The sequence below is a fragment of the Bremia lactucae genome, linkage group LG13 (genome assembly GCF_004359215.1).
Source record: "Bremia lactucae strain SF5 linkage group LG13, whole genome shotgun sequence".
Classification (NCBI taxonomy): domain Eukaryota; phylum Oomycota; class Peronosporomycetes; order Peronosporales; family Peronosporaceae; genus Bremia; species Bremia lactucae.
Genome location: NC_090622.1, coordinates 1,174,964 through 1,195,336, shown reverse-complemented (window position 1 = coordinate 1,195,336; position 20,373 = coordinate 1,174,964). Strand labels below are relative to the sequence as shown.

Sequence of the window (20,373 nt, the reverse complement as noted above, 5' to 3'; positions counted from 1 at the left end):
GACCTCTCGCTAGGAACAGCGGAGGACGCGGATCCGACGCTGTTGCGCAATCATAATGGCGACGCGTATCGTCCAAAAACGGTCGGGGGTCAGTAGGCGCGGAGTGTCCTTCTAATTCTGCACGTCAAAAGTATTTGCAAGCCTTTTGACAAAAGATGCTTCCCACACACATATATTGTGTATAACTTCCTCATAGGATAAAGATTGACCTCATCATCCTGAAAAAAGTGTCAAATAGGGTTCCACTTGAGTCCATAATCAACTGTGGGGCGTCGAATAATTTTGCTAGGCGCCAATCACTTAAACTTCGCAGCCTTAACTTTTTAAGCGCGATATCCCTCTGACGAAGATGACAGCCGCATCTGTAACGGTAAAGAAATGTGTAGTTGGTATCCGATTCACGTTGAAGGGTAAACAGTACGATGATGTTTTCATCGTACTAGATTTAGATGACAATTTGATGTCATATTTATATTACCATGGCTCGGAAGTACGATTCATGTATAATTTGGAAGCATTAAATCGTGGCGATGCCTGTCTTTTGCTCATCAGATGGTCATCTGATGAACGTCTTGGAGCGTCCACAAGCGTGTGGATGTCCTTCAAGTGAGTGCGATGGTCTCGCTTATGGGTCGGTCGTAAGCATGACTTCACAAGTCCTTAGTGTGAATACACAACAAATTCTGGAGTTAGATCCCGACGGCTGTGTACACGCACAGGCAGCGTCGAAGTTCGACCACTTGAATAAGTTGAGTGGTATGAAACAAGGATGCTTGCATAAAGAGCACCATCCAAGAAAGTTTAAATGCCAGTCTATGAGAGACAGTGTAAAAGTTTTAGATCGACTGGAGTCTATCGTAGAGAATCTTGCTGTGATAGCGCAACCACAGCTAGAGGCAGTTGGGAGGATACTCCCTAAATAGTTTCTGAAGGAATAAGTCTTCGGAAACCTGTGGTCAAAGGTCCCCAGGTTCCTTTGGAATTAAGTACCAAAGAAGAAACTGAGACAATCAATGTCTTCGTAAATAATGGATTAAGTGTAGCCGACAATCAATGTCTTCGTAAACAATGGATAAAGTGTAGCCGCTTACACTTGATCTATTAGCGCCTTCGAATTAAACATCAGAGAAAACTCAATTGCCAACGCTGGAACGGAAACGGTTCTTGCTTGATCTGCGTCGTGGTTAAGTCAAGCAGACCTGCGTACGTGTCACAGATGACAATTACGTGGCCGTTAATCGGTCGGCAATAGTATTTTTTGAGAACGAACGAATTCTCAGTAAATCATTAATGGACGAAAGTATCCTCGATAAGAATACTCGGATTGAACGTTTTACGTCCCAATCCTGGGAGTTTTTGAGGACAAACCTTTTATATAAAAATCTAGAAGAATTCATGGATGTCTTACCTGAATCAGTACTGTGCGAGTTGCCTAAGGTTAAATGCAGTCGACACGAAATCGACCTAATATCAATTTCGGAATACTGTGTCATGAAGCAATGGCCATTGCCTCGTCAACAAGTAATAGCGATCGACAATTTTTTTGCTGAACCCTTAGCAGCGGGCCATGTGATTGAATTAACTTCCCCACATAGCTCTCCGACCTTCTGTGTGCGTATGGAAAGGGTGGTCAGATCCGTCATCGGATAAAGCAACAGTATGATGGTGGTAGTGAAAGTATTCTTCAAATTGAACGCCGATCTTTACCAGCTCAAACGCCGAAACTACAAAAGGACGTAATCATTGACGGTATGTCAAAGAGTACTATCCTTCCGTCAGTGGATTTGATATATGTATTTTATCAAATCTTTATGCGTGAGCAAGATATTCCGTTCATAGCAGCAACCAACCCAAGCGGCATGCTATGTGACTAGTCATGCCCAGCTACATTTAACAGATGTGTGACCAATCTGTTAAGATCGGTGTGAGATTTTGCACCGAGCTATTTTGATGACATTTTCACTCATAGCAGAGCCATGAACGGAAAGTTGGATGTTAAAGTACATCGCACCTGTCCGACAGGCTCTTACGCTTATGCGTAAGCACTAGTTGTATGCAATTCTTAAGAATTTTATATTAGCTGCAAGCGAAATACCACTTCTTGGGTAAACACGGTGTACGCCCGGATCCAGAAACGATCAAGGCGATCATCGATTGGCCTGTGCCAGTCGATGTAAATGGACTTAAAAAATTCTTCGGTTCTAGGCGTACCTGCACAAGTACTTACGCAATTATGCCGAAATGACAGTACATCTCTCTTCTTCGTTGAAGAAAAATGTTAAGTGGTCATGGAATGCTGATTGTAAGCGTTCCTTCAAGGGTATCAAGGAAAGCTTGATGCAATCGCCAATCCTGACGATCGCTGACCAAGCCGACCTTTTCATGTGGTCTGTGACGCCAGCGATTTTGCAATCGCTGTGCGTTAATTTAATATGGCACAGACGGCGCAGACCGCATTGTCTGTTATCAAATGCGCCATTTTCAACCAGCTTAACGTAACTATCCGGTGCATAATAAGGAACTCCTTGACCTGAAATATGTACTGGCTAAATTATGGGTTTATACCTTGAAAGATAGACCATTCATTGTGTACACGGACCATGCGTCTATACGCACGGCCGTAAGACGTCCACACCTCTCGCAAAGAATGGCGAGATGGTTGTCATTCTACGCGGAATGTTACTTCTCCGTGGAGGTAAGACCAGGACGACTTAATGTCGTCGCTGATGCTCTTTCGCGCCAGCCCGATTTTAAGCCGACTGCGCAAATCAACAGTGAGAATAAGACCACTGCTGCAGCAATAAGTGTTTCGTCGTCAATATTACTCGACGACGTATGATGAGCTTATCAAGAAGATAAGGCTCTTAAAAAGGCTAATGGATAATCTTAAAAATTAATCCCAGCAATCCTTAAAAGGACTGCAAAAATTATATCGATCATCAACAGATCGATACACAACACGCAATGGTTACCGTATTACACAGCCATTGCTGGCGAAACACCTCGTATCGTCATTTCCACCCGTAATGACTTGCGATTACGCACCATGCGTGAGTACCACGATGCACCAATAAGCGGGCATCGTGGACGTGAGACGAGCTATCGCACGATGAGTCGCGACTTCTACTGGCCCCGCCAGTATGAGTTCGTCCGCAAGTATGTATGTGCTTGTAAAGTTTGTCAACTGGTAAAGCCCAAAGCTTCATCCCGTGCTCCGTTACAACCTCTGCCTGTTTCGTCATAATGATGGCAGTCCGTAGCTATGGACAGCGTCTTCGGATTCCGAAGACACCCACAAGAATAATGGTATTTTTATTTTTATTGACCGTTTTAGCAAGATGGTACGTCTTGCTGCCGTCCTGGAGTCGATCACGATTAGAAGCTGTGCTTGTGTCTTTATTAACACGATATTTCGACTCCATGGATTACTTCGTGAACTGGTCTTAGAATAAGACCCTGAATTCTCGGCGAATTTTTTTTTTGGCAAACAGTGTTCAAATCACTTGGAGCACATTTAAAAATGTCAACCGCTGATCATCCTGAAACAGATGGTCCGTCGGAGCGTGCAAACCGTTTTCTCGAAGAGATCCTTCGCGAATACGTCCACTTTTTATAGAGTTGAAGCGAGTTCTTGCCGATGAAGAATTTGCCATCAACAATTCAGTGCATGGTATTACAAAGCATACACCATTTTTGTGAACGGATTACGCTACCTACATATACTGACGCTGTTTGAAAGTAACTCTTATGCGGTGAGGGGGGGGGGCCGCTCACGCAAAGAACCTTTTAGCTCTTGCTCATCACGCATTATGCCTAAGGTCAATGCGAAGAATACCAATGTTGAGTTAAATAAAATTAAAGTAGACAACGATGCTGAAAGACTCAGTATCAAAAACAATACTATTAATGAGAATCATAATACTTTCAAAAAAGAAATGATTGATAATTCCGCAGTGCAAGCCGGTCGCACTGAAAAAAAATAAAACCGAGTCAGCAGGTGAATTCGTGCTGGCTAGAGAAGCTGTGGTTTGTTTTGTACAGATTCCATCGCTGATGCAGTGGACCGACAGAAACGGAACTCAGATAGAAATGGAAGAGCAAACATACTTTCATGTATTGTTAATGACCGTCCTACTGCTTGCGTTAAAACTTACCAAACACGCAGTGATGAATGTAGACAGATGTAATAACTGCCCAAGTATATCGACCCGTTTCGTGTACTACATCGCCAAGGCAATGCATAGACAACGAGCTGCCTCATAGTATGCGTACGCATCCTACGTTTTATGTTGGGCGTACTATCAGTACGAAACTCCTTCTGATTCCGGATTACACCGAACGGTCAAGAGCATCAGCCAAAGCCTAATGGTTCTGAGCCAAAGACTTATTGTCTCGGAACATGGTTCGATTCTCTTGAACCAGACGATACACTCTTTCCTCCAAGGAAGATATCTTCTGACGAGCTGTCAACATTTCGTTTTGAAGGGACTGATTTGTTCTTTCGCTCGTTAGTTGTTCAGTCGCACACTGCGCACCACATTTTAACTGGCCCCGAGAAACATTATCGACCGTCACCGCAAACTCGCGGCGACGGGATCGCGCGGATAAAGATTCATCCTTAAATAAGAAAGGGTGTGATCCAAATCACGATGTATAATCGTGCTCGCCAAACGAGGCGAACCTGATCTTCCTCCCCCTTTATTACCATTGATTAATACAGGTGGTAAAAGCGCTTTCTTGTTGAAAGTTTCTTGGACCACCGTGAGGCAAAGGGGGCTCGAACGAATTATCTCGTTCGTTGGCGAGGGTATCCACCATCGCATTATAGTTGGGAACCTCGTTCCAAACTGATGTTGGACGTTCCGGATCTCGACTTGCAGTGCGACGAGACCCATCCTCCTCGGCAGAAGGTCCATCGGAGAACGAGCGCTTTCCGCGCTCGTGAAATGATGGTCCTTTAAGGTATCTCGTAAGAGATAAAAGTCCTCCGATGAGTATCTTTGAGAGAATATGCTTTCTTAGGGGCATCACCTGCCTTGAAACAGCATGGGCATGAGTCCTCCCACGAGAGGCAAGGAGTCCCTGCCTCTCTAGACAAACGGTGCAACTTATAGCGTGGACCGACTACGGTCCGTCTGTCGAACCGTTCACGAAAAGCATTTAGCTCGTCAAGCCAGACCTCACAGACTATATTTTGTACATTCTGTACAACAGCTGTCCAAACTTGCAACAAAGGTTTGACCTCCTTTGCCCGTTTGCAAGCATACCACCGATACCGTAAAAGGCATCGATGAAAAATTCTGTTTTATTTTCACCAGGCTTGTAAAGCCTGGATGAGTCGAATAACGGAATATGATATTGATCGTTGGTCATACCAGACCAACGAATGCAATTTTTCTTAGTGGGTAACCAACCAGGCTTGTGAAGCCTGGATGAGTCGAATTACGGAATATGATATTGATCGTTGGTCATACCAGACCACCGAATGCAATTTTTCTTAGAGGGTATCCAAGGCCTCTTTTCAGGAGCGAACCGCAACGTATTGCGGTCCTTCTCCTGCTGGCTTATGATAACGTTAGCGTTAAATTGACGTTGGAAGCAATCCCTAAATTTACTTCTTTTCTGGTGATGCAAACTAGCACCACAAGCAGCGCTCTTAACTTCGCGACCACTTAATTCCTGGTGACGCATACTTGAGTCAATAGAGTGGTCATCGCCCTCGGAGTCAAATGATGTGACTTCCCACCAAAGAGGTCCGATTAGTCAAACAACCTCGTCATTACCTCTTTAATAGTCATGTTAAAACCCAAAGGTTTAACGGACTTGGCCCCGGGTGATTCGGCGGCCTTCTCAGTAGACATTGAGTCGGGCGATGCAGGTGACTTGGTCCAGTCACCTACAATTGGTGGAGCAGGTGACTTGTCCCTGCCACCTGCAATGCCATCAACAGATGATATACCAGTCGCCTCCAATGGGAGGAGAAGGAGCTATTCCCCCCGCAGTAGACACATCAGCGTCTACTGAAACATTTGCCTTATAGACAGCTACACTAATCCGTGCAGCTGCAGCGGCCACGCGGCCGACGCGCACAGACTCATCTTGATTCTGGTAAAAATGAAGAATGCAAATAAAATAGGTATTTTGATTAGAAATAAAATGCAAATAAAATCGGTACTTTGACTAAAATTAAAAAGCAATTGAAATCGGTATTTTGATTAAAACTAATAATGCGAATTACAGGGAAAGACTTAATAATCTCGCCTGTCACCCTACATCAATCACTTAAGTGAATGTCCGTTAGGGGGGCGTGATGTAACGTGTGTCCCGTTACATAAGTATTATTTCCGATAAGAGGAAATAAGCAAAGAATTACAAAATTATTATCATTATTAGTAATTTTGACTTACATGGTTCCAATAATACCAAATCTGATATTATTGATGCAATGAAATATTAGCTTTACTGATTGGTTGATTTAAGTCTAGATCAACCCGCAAGGAGGCGCCATACTTAGTTGGATATTAGTAAAATAAGTTTAGTAGTAGATAGAGCATCGTTACGTAGGAAGCTAATTCTATTTATACAGTTGCACTTTTACCTAACTCTAAAATCCATTGGATTACCTTTTGGTAGCCAAAGCTCCTAAATTACTTAGAAACTTTCCTCTGTACTCTTGTGTACGTGAAGTTCCGAGGCACCCTACCTACACTGTAATCAGTGTAAGGTTAACTAATACTTACCAGTACTAGTAAAGGTTCCATAATAATTTAATTTTCTTTAATTTTCTTCTTATCTCTCCTCTTCATTTGATTCATACCATTATAGTACGGGCTCTGTTCACTGCTTCAGTACAAGCTAATCCACACTAATAATAGTACCTTCGGATTATCATTCACGCTCACGACGTGCAGAAGAAATTTTTTAGTTCCTAGGCGCGGCTTAGCAACAAAAGTAAACAAATTAGAACCCCTCTGTTTTGAAATCCCTTCCGTTAAAATACTTTTTTTTTGTTTCCAAATTGTGAAGTTGGAGGTTTATCGTTATGTTGCCCGAGCATTTATATTGTGTAATTAGTCCGCCACATAAATTGCCAACTCAAGTTTTCAAAGAAAAATGATCTAAAAAATGTTTTTTTAAGCTTGTAAAAATAGCCAAAAAATGTCCCGAACGAGTCGAAAGCCAAGGGTGCGATGACCGACCCTAAAATACACATGGAGAAGGTCTGTGTCCTCAAATTACCATTTCCATTGAAGACATAACATGAAACATTAGTAAGTTGATGAAACAAAGCCTCTCACGCGTTAAGAAGTTGGAGCCACGTTATTGATACTTATATCATAGTAAATAAATTATCTTGCGTCGCACCTTCTCTCCGTGCTTGAGCTCGTCACAACTTCTACGTGTTTCAGCTTAATATGTAGTTGAAACTACATCGTCAAATATAATTACGAATAATTCATCAGTGGGTGACGGACGACAACCACATCATCCAAATTTAAAAGTTTGCGCGTTGACAAGTTTTAATGCAAAGTAACAAGTATATATTAGAAATTGTTTAAAAGAGAGGCAAATTTAATGAAACCTTTTAATTAGCCTCAAATTATTAGCATAGCCAATCAAGTGCTATTTTAGTTCTTTCGTAGAGACGGGAGAGGCCAGCAACTTTTTCCACACCCCATACGCGTCTTTTTTGTGTCTTTTGACCAGAAAATTAAACCATCTGTGAATTTATGTGGCCTTAGACCACAAAATCATGCCGTCAGTCCTTTAGCAAGTTTTCGTTCCCAGATGGGGCCCCTCAAACGCTCTTTTGCAACGTTGCCAACGATCAAGCTCCGTGCATAAAAACAATGCCAATAATGTCGCCAGATCAAACCGAGGAGGACGTGCGACCGTCGCATGTGCTAAACTCGCGTCTGTCGAATTTCAATCACTTTGCACCCACGTCCAGTGGTGGCCTTGGTGCCTCGCAAGTGGCAAACGACTCCCACGCCCCTCGACCGTCCATGATGGCGTCTCTCCTACGCCCGTCTTCGATGATGCGTTCGACCGTGGTCACGGACTTGAGCAACAATTTCTCCGAATCGAAACTCCAGGACGCTCGGGTCCAGATTTTCAAGACCGACGTGCTCATGGAGGGCCAGCTCTTGAAAAAAGGCGAGTCTGGTTTGCAATCCTGGAAAAATGTACGATCAATTTTTTTCAAATATGTGCGGACATGTATTCAGCTAAAAGTGTACGATATGTAGCGGATTTTTGTACTACGAGGACAAGAACTGTCGTACTACACGATCGACAGCAAGCAGCGATATGGCGCGATCAAGGGGGCGTGGGACATTAGTGGGGCTACTGTCGACCGCCAAGACAATTCGTCCTTTTGTCTAAAGTTGGCCAATGGTAGTACACGCAATCTTGCGGCGGTAAGCGTGCATGTTTTAATGGACTGGATGACAGCCATTGCCGTGGCCGCTGAGGCTCGTGTAATCGCTCCATCTTCCAACTTGTCACTCGTGGACCAAAGCCGTTCCACGCACGTCATATTCGTGCGTCACGGACATTACAATACGTCTCCGACGCCCTCGACGGACCTGCGCGGTCCCTTGACGGAGCTCGGGGTTCAGCAGGCTCGTGCCACCGGAACCTTTTTGTATAAATATTTGTCCGACCGAATGGTACTTAAACGATACCCTACATTTCCTATTTACCATAGTGGCATCCGTCGTGCCGTCGAAACGGCACAAACAATTGGAGACGCTTTTCCCACAGGGAAGGTACGTTTTGGGGAAAATAAATTGTATCGAGAAGCGTGGCCGGGGAACCCCCTCCCGAATAGTAATCGGCAACAACTTGCGAGAGAGAAACTTGACAATATGGTCTCCGATTGCGCGCGCCTGAAGATGGCGTATCGCATGATGTTTCGACACTTGATTCCACAGGATCTCGAAGTCGACGAGCGGGAATTGAGTGAAGAAGATCAAAAGCTCTATGCATCGACATTTGGGGTCCATTCGACGCAAACGCGACCCAAGGACCGATTTCGTGTCGTCGTGTGCCATGCTAATGTCATTCGCTGGTTTGTGTGCAAGGCGCTCGGCGTCGATCCCGATGGGACGTGGGGCCGCATGCGCTATAACCACTGCGGTATTACCGCCATGGACATTGACAGCGTCGGCAATGTGCAGCTCACGTACATGAACCAAACGGGTCACTTGGAGACCGCGCAACTTACCGAGGTATAGTAAGCTAGAGTCACAGACTACGTGAAGTTGCCCCTGTCTGTAGTGGATGCTGTAAATTTTGTAAAAAAATGTTTTTAATTTCGCACTTAATGAGAAGACGATGTTTACAAGAAAATATGTCATTTAGTATTGACTTGAAAGGCTGCGTCGAGAGCTCGATCATTTAAGCAAATTTTGCCCGTATGGCCTCCTTGTCTTGTAGCGAGATTTGCTCCCATTCAGTCTTGAAAATACGGCAATAATAATCAATAGAATGAGTTTGGCAGTATTATTAGACCTGAGTCATCGGTAGAATACTTTAGAGCATCATTTTGAATTAAAAGTTTAGAAAAAAGTGTTTGTCGAAACTTTAAATCATCTTTTGTTTGATCAATGCAAATTATATATAACATTAATTAGAATAAAAAAAAATGAATAAATATAACATAAAAAGCAACAACTATTCTATAAAAACTAAATTTTATATTTTTACATGTAGATATATTTCTTTTAAGGAAGCATTATCCATCCACCACCCAAACGTTAACCATCCCCCCAAAATTAATTTTGATTGGCTGTAATCCACCCTTCTGATTGGCTACAGTTAGAGGTGAGGAGCAGAAAATTGTGCTTCTGATTGGTCAAAGAGAATGAACCCAACTGTAAGAATTTCAACACCCAGATGACACTCACCTTCAAATTGCAACCTTCCCTGTTACAACAACTATATCAAGATGAACACTCTTGCTTCCCCCACACAATTGCACATGCTTCTCTTGCTGATGGTCAAGCTGCTATAAAGGCCCATGCAACACCATAGGGATATGTAATTGCTGCCAAATGTGTGCAAAAATGGTCTAACTTACACATCTGCTACTTCTAAATTCTCCACTGGCTCTATATATACATTTAAAACTGTGTGGCATGTACGTGCATTGTGCCCTGACTGGGAACACCATCCACAGCATCGACGAGGTGCAGGATTAGCAGCTGCATCTGCGAGCCCAAACGCGGATGGCAACCGGCGTGTTGACCCTGTTGGCCGGCCTCGAGTCTCTGCTCGCACAGGATCACTGACAATAACATTATTGGAGACCGCAAGCACACGCTCAAGAAGCATGCGCTTGCGGTAACCCTCAGAATCGTCATAGTCATCTACAGCTCTCTTCAACGCTGTCTCCATTGATGGCAGAACAACATCTGCAACATTTGGTGGCTATGGCTGGACCAACCACCAATGCTGATCGAAGTCATTGAAAGTTAGCGGTACCATTGGCCGGCTGAGGCTGCGCGGCGCATCTCATGGTGACATGGATACCCCATTTTTCATTTAAAAGACCAAGACATATGTTGCTGACCTCTTCATTTTGCTCCTGCAAATAAAGTAGCTGGTATGCGCCGCGCAGTGCATGCACAGAGATCTTTTCCATCACCTGCAAAGAAACGATCCCAATCCCAAGTTGACCATTGCCCGCTCTGCTGCATTTTGCTGTACAATAGCAGCCAGCTGATCTTCACATGCAAGCGAAACTGCGCCATCCACTACCAGTAGGTGACCTAAAAATGCACTTATCTGTTCGCAAAAGCATGGACGTCATGTGACTTAAATGAAAGATACACATACCTGTTGATGTCTTGATCCATTTCTTAAGGGTTGCATGTGCGCTCTCCACACGTGACGTTGAGATGTGCCCATAATGCTTCATTCCGCGCAAGAATGCTGACACAAACCTCTCCTTCTACACCAGCCAGGTGTCATTGCAGTAGCGCACAACGTGCGCTTGGATCTCTCCCTCATGCGTTGCTTGGATGTTCCGGATTTGGTGACAACTATTAGAATAAATCACGGTTAAGAATCCTTCTGGAAAAGATCGACAAAACTTTACCTGGAGTTTTTTTTTGGTAACATTCAACGGTGGTGGCACTGATCAGAGCATACCATGCCTTCATAAATGCCTCCAATGCTTCTGCTGGAGCCTGCTTTGTGCTTGGCGAGGGTATTTTTGTTGATATACCACCTGCACAGCAGCATGTTGGCAGTGGGAAATGTGTCATCAAGCGCACCCATAAGCGCAAGCTCATGATCGGTCACAAAGATGACATTGTTGGTAAGGAGGTTGTATTCTTTAAACACATCTCGAAGGTGGTGCACGGCCCAACGGTAATCTGCAGCTTTCTCTCTTTGCATAAAGCAAAATGCAAAGGTAAAGCTCTGGTGGGAAGATGTGGCACCAGCAACATGGAACAGAGGCTTTCCAAACTTGTTGTCTTGTATCTTGCATTCAGTAGCAACACTTTTACAGGCACGGACTTTTGGCAGATCTCACGAGCGCAGGGTGAAATAACCAGAAGGCGGGTGAGCTTATGCTCCCTGTCAACCTGTGAGAAGTGGCGGGCATCATCACCAAGGCTGTCCAGCAGAGCTGAAATAAGTGAGCGGCCGTTGAGCATCATGGCCAGTTCTTTTTTCCTAATAATGCGAACGTCTTGTCCTGTCAGCCAAACACCTTCATTCTGTTGAATTGTGGTGGAGGATACGGCTATTTGAAACAAGCGCACGTGAAACCCCAATACAATTTGGTTTTGTTCTGATGTGAGCATGCCAGTGCGTCCCTGCGGATGCGCGCTCGGATGCGCAAACGCCTCATGTTTGTGTTCAGCGTTTATAATTTAACAAGCCATTGGTTTTCTTATTTGCGTATGCTGGCTCTGAAGGCAGCCACTGCTCCGACTTGGCCTCATACGCTCGCCTGGGCCACTGTGCATTACAGGAGCGTTTGATTGTGAGCACTGATAGTATACCACCTTGACATTGCCTTCCTTCCTGTTGCCAACCCTCTTGGTATGCTTGACAACAATGACATATCCCTGTGATGTTGCATGGGCCTTTACAACAGCTTGATCCTCAGCAAGAGAAGCATGTGCAAATATGTGGGAGGGAGCAAGGGTGTTCATTTTGATATAGTTGTTGTAGCAGGGAAGGTTGCAATTTGAAGGTAAGTGTTGAGATTCTTACTGTTGCGTTCATTCTCTTTGACCAATCAGAAGCACAATGTTCCGTACTTCACCTCTAGCTGTAGCCAATCGGAAGGGTGGATTACAGCCAATTAAATCAATTTGGGGAGGGATGGTTACCGTTTGGGTGGTCCCTTCTTTTATTTATCATCTGGAATACGTAAGGAAAATTTGCGTATTTAATTTTATTGTTGTGGGAGCTCTAATTAATGTTTGATGATCGGTGGTGACATACGCAAAGAAGTCTCAAATTTGATTTTCCATCCTATTGATCGCTCATATTCTAAAGTTCTATCAACTTGGTTATCAGATGTATATGAGGGTGCATGATTTTTTTAAAGATTCTTTGCTATTGTACCAAAATATCGTACATCTTGATATTAAATAGAGCTTTTCTATATTACTGTTTTATTTCTGTCTGACATATTGATTACCAATGACGATTGGTGCAAAATAGTCTTTGTTTAGTATTTTATGAGGAAAGAATTTTTTTTTTGAAGTCAAATCCGAATTAATTGCATGTTTTTATTGTTTTCAAAACGGTCATTATAAATATTTAAAATTCATATTTCCCAAAGAAGGCTTTCAGTTGTACAAAAGCCAAGTTTAGCATCCGAGAGGTCTACAATACATTTTAACCTCACAAAGGATCAGTCTTATATAGAGTAAAGCGTAACGTAGAAACTAAGCGCTACTAGGTGTAGCGAAGCTAAATCGCTTCTTAGGTCGGAGAAATACTTATCGACTTAATCTCAATGATTTGTAGAAATCAATAGGCAAAGATGTACGTTAATAAGGTCGCCGACTCTTATACTTCACTATGCAAGGCACAAGACAGAACAAAACGGGCTAAATTTATTAATAAATTTAGGTGAAATACCTTACCCTGCTATATCTAGTGGCTAACACGTGTATCACACCTTAAATTAATATGATATTACATATAATTAAAGCTACATAAATCCACAATTTAATTGAGGCGGAAAACAGGTGATTGAATTTCCGGTAATGTAACGGGAATATTACATGAAGATTTATTTGCATTAAATGAGTTTGATGATACAATAATTAGTTAACATGGAAACGGATAATGCTTATAACGGCTATTTTGAGATAAAAAAACTTTATAAGAGCCGCAATATATTCGGCACGGCTGTGGCTTGCTAGGCACATGGTGCGACACTCTCCTCTATAGCTTGCATTCGGACATGGGTCGGAGCCGTTACCATGAAAGTAAAAACAGGGATACCTAAGAAAAAAAACGAAAATACCGTCTTGGATTTGCAACTTTTTAGCCGTATACTTAAAAAGGTAATATATCGATCAATAGTAAATTAAAGTGCAGCTTGTTTCTGCACACTTCCTCGTGCTTGTGCTATGTGACTCGGTCCCAGGAACGGGACTGTATAAGATCCTCTTCTAAAATACTATCAAAATATCTAAATAACCATAAAAAAGTCGTTGATCATCCCTTTCTGAAAGCGTCGCTGCTATTCACAATTGACCCAGGATCAGTCTAAGAGGATAAGCGACTTTTAACGGAACATCAAGCCTTCTCATTAAATAATTCAATACACCATTCATTTTATACCAAGCTTCAGAAGAATACTTACAAAGTATTATTTCTGTCATCGCTCACAACGACATGAAGCCCCACAGCCTGGGCCTCTTGATCGGCGGTATCTTACACCAGAGAGATCAGTAGGATTTGGGCGTCGGAAAGCAAAGCCACTCTTACGATGACAAAACGTGATTACGTCGACGCTTCCATCCCTTAAGACTAATACTCGGACACTCATTCGTTATTCCTTCGATCCTAAAAAGAAACGCTCATATCGCGCACCCGCGCCTCTTCCTGAATAAATCTGCTGTCGTCACCGTATCATCCACCCTTTGCCGTTTTATAATAAAACTCGACCACTTGACCCGTGCCTCCCCAAGATATGATACTCATTTCTACACTGACTCTTTCCAAAAATGTAAACTGATAGCTATCGTAACGAATTAAAAACGGTTTTTTTACTTTCACGAAACGTAAATGATAATCCAAATCTTGTAATTCAATTAGCTGCTCTTGAAGTGTGTGTGTAGGTTAAATGTCGCTTTTTTCCAAGTTACGGACATTGTACCCACTTGTAAACGAATCTTACTGCCACGTGTATTGTACCTCTAAAAAGCTAAAGAAAAAAAAAACACGTTTGTGCCTTTCGATAAAAAAAGATGCAAGTCCGTCTGGCAATCAAGCCACTTGAAGTTCACCCTCGTGATGTCGTAATCGAGCCATGTGACACGGAATTGCACCAAGGAAGGACCTCCCACCTGTAGTGTCGAAGACGCTGTTTCTATTTTATAAAAAAGGTTAAAAATCGTTGTGTATTTTCGTGTTGCGAAAAGTGCCAACTTTTGCACCTGTTCGCGATCTTTTCAGCTTCGAGCCAGTTGCTAACCGTGTAACAGAACCATTCGGGCGAGGTTCTTGCGTCTAAATGACGAGCGATACACAACGTCCGCGCGCTGTCACTTCAACAGGTCAGTGCGCTCACATGTGTGAGCACGCTTGTCGCCCTAGTCTCATTATCGTCAGTGCGTTGCCACCATTTCCACCAGCCCGACGTGGCTCGTTTTCCAAAAAATCAAAGTTGCAAGATCGTAATGTCGATTTTCAGTTGCCAGCAACACAAAAAGCTGCCATCTTCTCCAAGAGCCACTACTGGCCACCTTCCATCGTGATCCGTGAAAAACGAGGCAAGCCGTCGACGAAACAAAAACGGTTATGTAAAATATATATTTATATATTTCTAAACGAATGCATCGACCACAACGCAACCAAGACAAATTGCCACTTTCAAATTGCCCTATTTCTAACTCCCGCCGGCCAATTGCCACTTCTTCACGTCCCGGGCCGTATATTATGTCCATGTCCGACTGGCGCGCTAACGCCCTCGATGACGCCGAGTACGCCTTCCTGCTCTTTCATCCCGACCCGCGCCCGTCGACCACGCCCCCATATCTATCCACTACATCGTACCCCGTCGTCGTACCCCCTCGACAACCACCTTTGGGCCTTAGTGACGACGATATGCTCGATGAAATCTTCCAAGAAATCATGTCCCCAGGTCCCCAAGACCCCCCAAATCACCATCATTCCAATGACCTTCATTCCTTTCCCATCTCCGCCACAAGTGCGCTTTTAAGTCCCATTGTGGCATCCTCGTCCGCTCCGTCCACTCCGCAACTCGCGACCTCACAACGTCGTGGGAGTATCCCCTCGGCCTCGCTCGGGTCCATTTCCCCCAATATGACCGTCTCCCTTCGATCCCCGCTCTCCATGCACACAAATTCCACGCGGTCCACTTCCGTGTTTTTTCCCATGCTTTCCGACCCAAAAGTACGCAACATACCGACACATTATAACGCCCATCCCCCGTCTCTCTTGTTTCCGTCCCCAACCACGCGTCGAAATTACCGCCGAATGGCCCGCATGCAAAAGAAAAAACCCGCATCAAGAATTTGCCGCATGCCTGGGTGTACCAAAGGCATTCGGTCCCGCGGATTATGCAAGGCCCACGGCGGTGGACGACGGTGTACAACGCCCGGGTGCGAAATTAGTGACCAAGGTGGCGGTCACTGTATCGCGCATGGAGGTGGCCGACGGTGTTCTATTATAGGGTGTCAAAAATCCGCCCAATCCAAAGGATTGTGCAAATTGCATGGAGGTGCACGATTATGTCGGTTGCCGGATTGCAACAAAAATGGGCAAATTAAAGGTCTCTGTCGCCTTCATTATAGTCTTACGATGGCCACAAAACACACGAACAAAACAAGTAGCACGGGGATGACCAAATTTGACGATATTCTAGTCACACGAAGCCCATGCGATGCGTTTGAACTGCAAGTCTAACAAGACTTTGCGTTGTAGCTTAGATGCCATTTTTCTTAAAGATAGCTGTAAATAAATACTCATCTGCAATTTATACTGACAAAAGTTGCCGTGTTTTTCGGGTTGGGATGGCAATTTCTGCTGATCACCCGTATGTGAGGAATTGACCGACTTGTCGCAGAGGACGATCATTCCCGTTTCATAAAAGGAGGTTACAGCAACAGGTTTCGGTCTGTTAGAGTCGTTACAGCAAGGACGTGTCGTGTTCCGTTAACACGACATCCTGTTGTGTACTGTCTTAGGCAAGTGGGCGTTAAGATTCGGTGCTTAAAAATTAAACAAAACGGTCGCAAAATGAGAACATGGCGGCCGAGATGTGTTCAGAAGGTTACTTTAAGACGGTAGGTTTCGGCAGTACACACATCATTTTCGCGTGTCCTAAAGTTCGATAAACAGTCGGAGTTGCCGCTGAGGTTTTTCTTACAAATTAAAATTGTACCCATCAAAGCATTTACTCGTCAATTGAACCCATTTTTACCGTTATTAAAATAATTAAGTCATTTAAAAAACATGTACCCTCGTAACCTCATGAAAAAAAACACGCGAGTTCAGAAGCCGCCGAGCACGCCATTAAGCGTGTCGCTAATCGCGTACATCCGACGTCGTTCGTTCTTCACGCGCCCAATGCCAACACTCTGTCCCCCGCTCGCAAGTGCCATCAAATGAGCGCTTCCTTCACTGTCCAACTCGGAGCGTTTTTCATAAAAGAACACGTCATTCACGACCCGATCGAGGGCCGCATAGATCTCGCTTGGAACAGCAATTGTTGCGATTGTAGCAAATAGTGCTTGTTCGGATACGTGCTGATGCCACGTGTCGTGAAACATAATATTATGTTGCAGCAACGGAAGCACGCCTTCCATGTCGGCTTCAAGCAACTGTGGTGCCAAGAGTTCATGAATTGCCATGGCTGTACGAAATAGAAACACCGTGCCATCAAGTAAGAAATTATCAAACACTCTTGCTGCGGTCTCAAGGGGTAGCACTTGTAAAAAAAGCGTCTGAAGCCAATTCATCAAGTACATGGAGCACGAATGGATCCCAATGGCTCGAAAATGCGTCAACAAGCGCGCATTTCGTGTCTGCAAGAACGCATCAAAGAGCGTATAATACACACGCGCAAGGTCGACATCCAGCAAGTAGAATGTAAACAAGTGCTCGTTCACTAAAAGGTTCGCAAGGCACTGGAACGCCAAGTACCGGTCCTGTGGCATATGCAAACAAAGCATTGCTGCTAAGTACGACATGCCTTGAATGTACCCTAAATCCGGACGATACCATGCATACGTTTCTAAGAGTTCCTGTAAAAACGCATAATACGGACCACTGGCATCAAAGAGCTTGAACGTCGGAAACGTCCGCGGCAAGTCCGTGTCAATGAGCGCCACCGTGTGTTCGCGTCCGCCGTCCAAGGGCGTAGCAATCGTGCGCTTGTACGCAGCCGCCCGTCGACGGTAAATGTGAAACATCTCGGGCGTGACTTTCAGCTTGTTGCCAATGGCCAAGGGCCACACTTGTGCGCGGATCGAAGGCGGAATGCCTTGCCGCCACAATGCATGGGCCAAGGGCGTCGCCCGATTCGTTTCCCATCCTCGTAAAACACGCGTACGCCATAATTTCTTGATACGACGTAATTCTTCTTCTTTCTCTTGCATATCCTCTTGCACCACCGGCTCTGGTGTTGTTGCCGTGTCGTTTAAACTTGCCAACACGTTTGGTCTCTCAATGGCTACTGTGTACTTGTGGCCACACGCCAAGACACGATCGCAATCGGGTGCAAAGGCATCAACACGTTCAGGGGTGTCACGATTTAACGTATCCCCCAGACCACATGCGCCATAGGCATTTAATCCCCACGCAAACACCACCCGCGCTTTCGACGTTGCGAATGAGTGAAAGGCCCCACAATTCACGCGATACACCGGATCCCACCGAGGACAACTCCTCGGCCACATCATTGGTACACGACATGGCACGGGTTGGTACACATTTCCCGTCCCAAGTTGCCCGTATTCGCCCAGTCCCCAAGAATACACGACCCCCGTGACCGTCACCGCAAGCGTGTGTGTATACCCACACGCCACATCCACCACCGCGCCATCGTCAAGCCCTCCCAGCGCACGTGGCACCACTTGATCATCCGTCACGTATCCAATCCCACACTGTCCTTCTCCCGTCTTGCCCCATGTAAACACACGACCCTGATCGTCAATAGCGGCAGTAAAGTTCCATCCACAGACGACACGACAAATGCGTGTACAAACTGGAAATGTCTGGATTTCGTGCGGTGTTGCCCGCCATTTCAGGTCTCCAAGGCCTAAACGACCATGACGTCCACGTCCAAAGGTATACACCGTGCCGACGGCTGTTACTACGGCTGTATGTGCGCCGCCACAACTTGCTTCAAGGACTCGTTCACTGAGTAATGTCATGACTTTACGAGGAACGATTCGATCTCGTACATCGCCGTGACCAAGACGTCCATCTTCCCCACGTCCCCATGTAAAAACTTGACCTGTATGGGTAATGGCAATCGAGTGGTGGGCGCCACACGCAATTGAGACGATTCGTGTTTGATGAAGAGCTTTTTCCAGTGCCAATGCTTGAACCAGACGCGGTGTACAGAAGGTGGTGGTGGGAAGTGGAAGTGGAGATGAAGACGATGGGGGAGATTGGATGAACGTATTAAGTGTGGTGTCGTCGGACTCGCCGTAGCTATAGACATCTCCTGTGGACGTGAGGTACAAGAGATGCTCGCCACCACACGCCACTTGGACAATTGGCTGTCCCGTTTCAATTGTTATGGATTGGGGACGTACAATTAATGAGCATGGTGTCTCCTGGCTTGGTACACGACCCCAAAGATACACTTTACACGTATTCTTCACGTCATGGGTTTCGACCGTTTCTGCTAGATTTTGATGTGTGGCATGGACAAGAGAAACCGGTAGTGACTCGAAAGAACCGGTACGATGTACACTCGGTTCGGGCATACCGGTATCCGTACCGTGTGGACTTTCTATTGGAAAGTGCGCGGTTTGCAATGCCACAAAGGCATCAAGACTTTCGTGAACCTTGTGACGGACTTGAATGTTTATATTTGCACGCTCGTGATGCATTCGACGAACACTTGGTGTAAGAGTGTCACGACGTGTCCAGAAGGTCTCTTGAAGGTCCGGCAATACGTCTTGACGGAGGGTTTCCAGTGGACGGAGTATTTGCTCAAAACAGGAATTTGCTTGCGTTGGTGCAAACGATGCCAACGCACGTGCTAGTGTATCACACGTTGCCACAATATCAATCGTTTCTTTCTCAATATTCTGGTCTCCATGGGCATACAAGGACGTCTCGGTAAATCGCTTGTACTCGGTCAAGACCGCCGTCGTTGCTTCCCAATACGTCGTTGTTGCAAGCACGTATGCACGGATACAATGCCACAAGGCACTCACGTTCCTTTCCACTTGAAGGACTTCGTTTTCAAAGCTTGTCGATACAAACGTGTCATCGTCGTTATTGTCGTTATTATGGATGTGTTGTTCGAGGACTTCATCACTCTCTGAGAGACTCTCATTATCGGCCCACGTCGTTGTCGTTGTGTCAAGCGGTGGTGGTTGTGCCCACGTAGGCAATGCATTGTTATTGACAGGTCGTGGGGGTCGATTCTCATGATGCAAGACAAAATCCGTGAACATTTGCATGTCGTGTCCCGCACTCGAGCGCGTGTCGTGGTGTTTTCCATCAGTGTATTGCTGAGTGAGATACGTAACAAGTTCCTGCATGAATCGGGCAAGACCGTCATATCGTTGCTGCAATTGCGCTTGAGTTAATGGAAACACTTGAAGCGCGTACTTGGGTGGTAATCCCACGGACGATTGGAAGTGGAGTTTGGCACTAAGTGACGCAATTTGCGAGTATCGACGGTAGATGAGGAATGGTGAGGTAAGCGTATGGACTTGCAAGACGTAGGCGAGAAAAGGCTTGCCGTCCGGGACGTGCTGGGCGTGGTAATAGCCCCGCATTTCGACATGTGTGAGCTGCTTAAAGCCCAAGCCGCCCATGATCTTGTGAAAGGTGTCGGTGTTGAATTTTATCGAATCAAGTGCCGTTTCAAAGGAAAAGGGACAGCCAATCGTCGCTCGAGAGCAAATGGAATTCAGAAAGAGCTTGTGATTGGTTGAAACGAAAAACTCAAAAATACAA

General features: G+C 45.0%; 3 protein-coding genes across 3 annotated transcripts; 1 reads left to right on the top strand and 2 right to left on the bottom strand.

Annotated features, from left to right (window-relative positions):
* The first annotated feature begins 7,781 nt into the window (after nucleotides 1–7,781).
* On the top strand, nucleotides 7,782–9,335 carry CCR75_008959 (uncharacterized protein). Its single transcript, XM_067967006.1, has 2 exons — nucleotides 7,782–8,186; nucleotides 8,250–9,335. The coding sequence occupies exons 1-2, from the start codon at nucleotides 7,851–7,853 to the stop codon at nucleotides 9,237–9,239; spliced, it is 1,326 nt and encodes a 441-aa protein (XP_067818924.1). The 5' UTR covers nucleotides 7,782–7,850; the 3' UTR covers nucleotides 9,240–9,335.
* Nucleotides 9,336–15,389: 6,054 nt separating this feature from the next.
* On the bottom strand, nucleotides 15,390–15,605 carry CCR75_008958 (uncharacterized protein; the record flags this gene model as incomplete). Its single annotated transcript, XM_067967005.1, has 1 exon — nucleotides 15,390–15,605. The coding sequence occupies one exon, from the start codon at nucleotides 15,603–15,605 to the stop codon at nucleotides 15,390–15,392; it is 216 nt and encodes a 71-aa protein (XP_067818925.1).
* Nucleotides 15,606–16,721: 1,116 nt separating this feature from the next.
* On the bottom strand, nucleotides 16,722–20,231 carry CCR75_008957 (uncharacterized protein; the record flags this gene model as incomplete). Its single annotated transcript, XM_067967004.1, has 1 exon — nucleotides 16,722–20,231. One exon carries the CDS (start codon nucleotides 20,229–20,231, stop codon nucleotides 16,722–16,724), a length of 3,510 nt encoding a protein of 1,169 aa, XP_067818928.1.
* Nucleotides 20,232–20,373: the final 142 nt, after the last annotated feature.

What these genes read in the sequence shown, in the direction of transcription:
- CCR75_008959 (XM_067967006.1), top strand. Translation starts at nt 7,851, where the DNA reads ATGCCAATAATGTCGCCAGATCAAACCGAGGAGGACGTGCGACCGTCG. An exon ending in GTTTGCAATCCTGGAAAAAT is followed by an intron (nt 8,187 to 8,249) that starts GTACGATCAATT and finishes TACGATATGTAG; the next exon opens with CGGATTTTTGTACTACGAGG.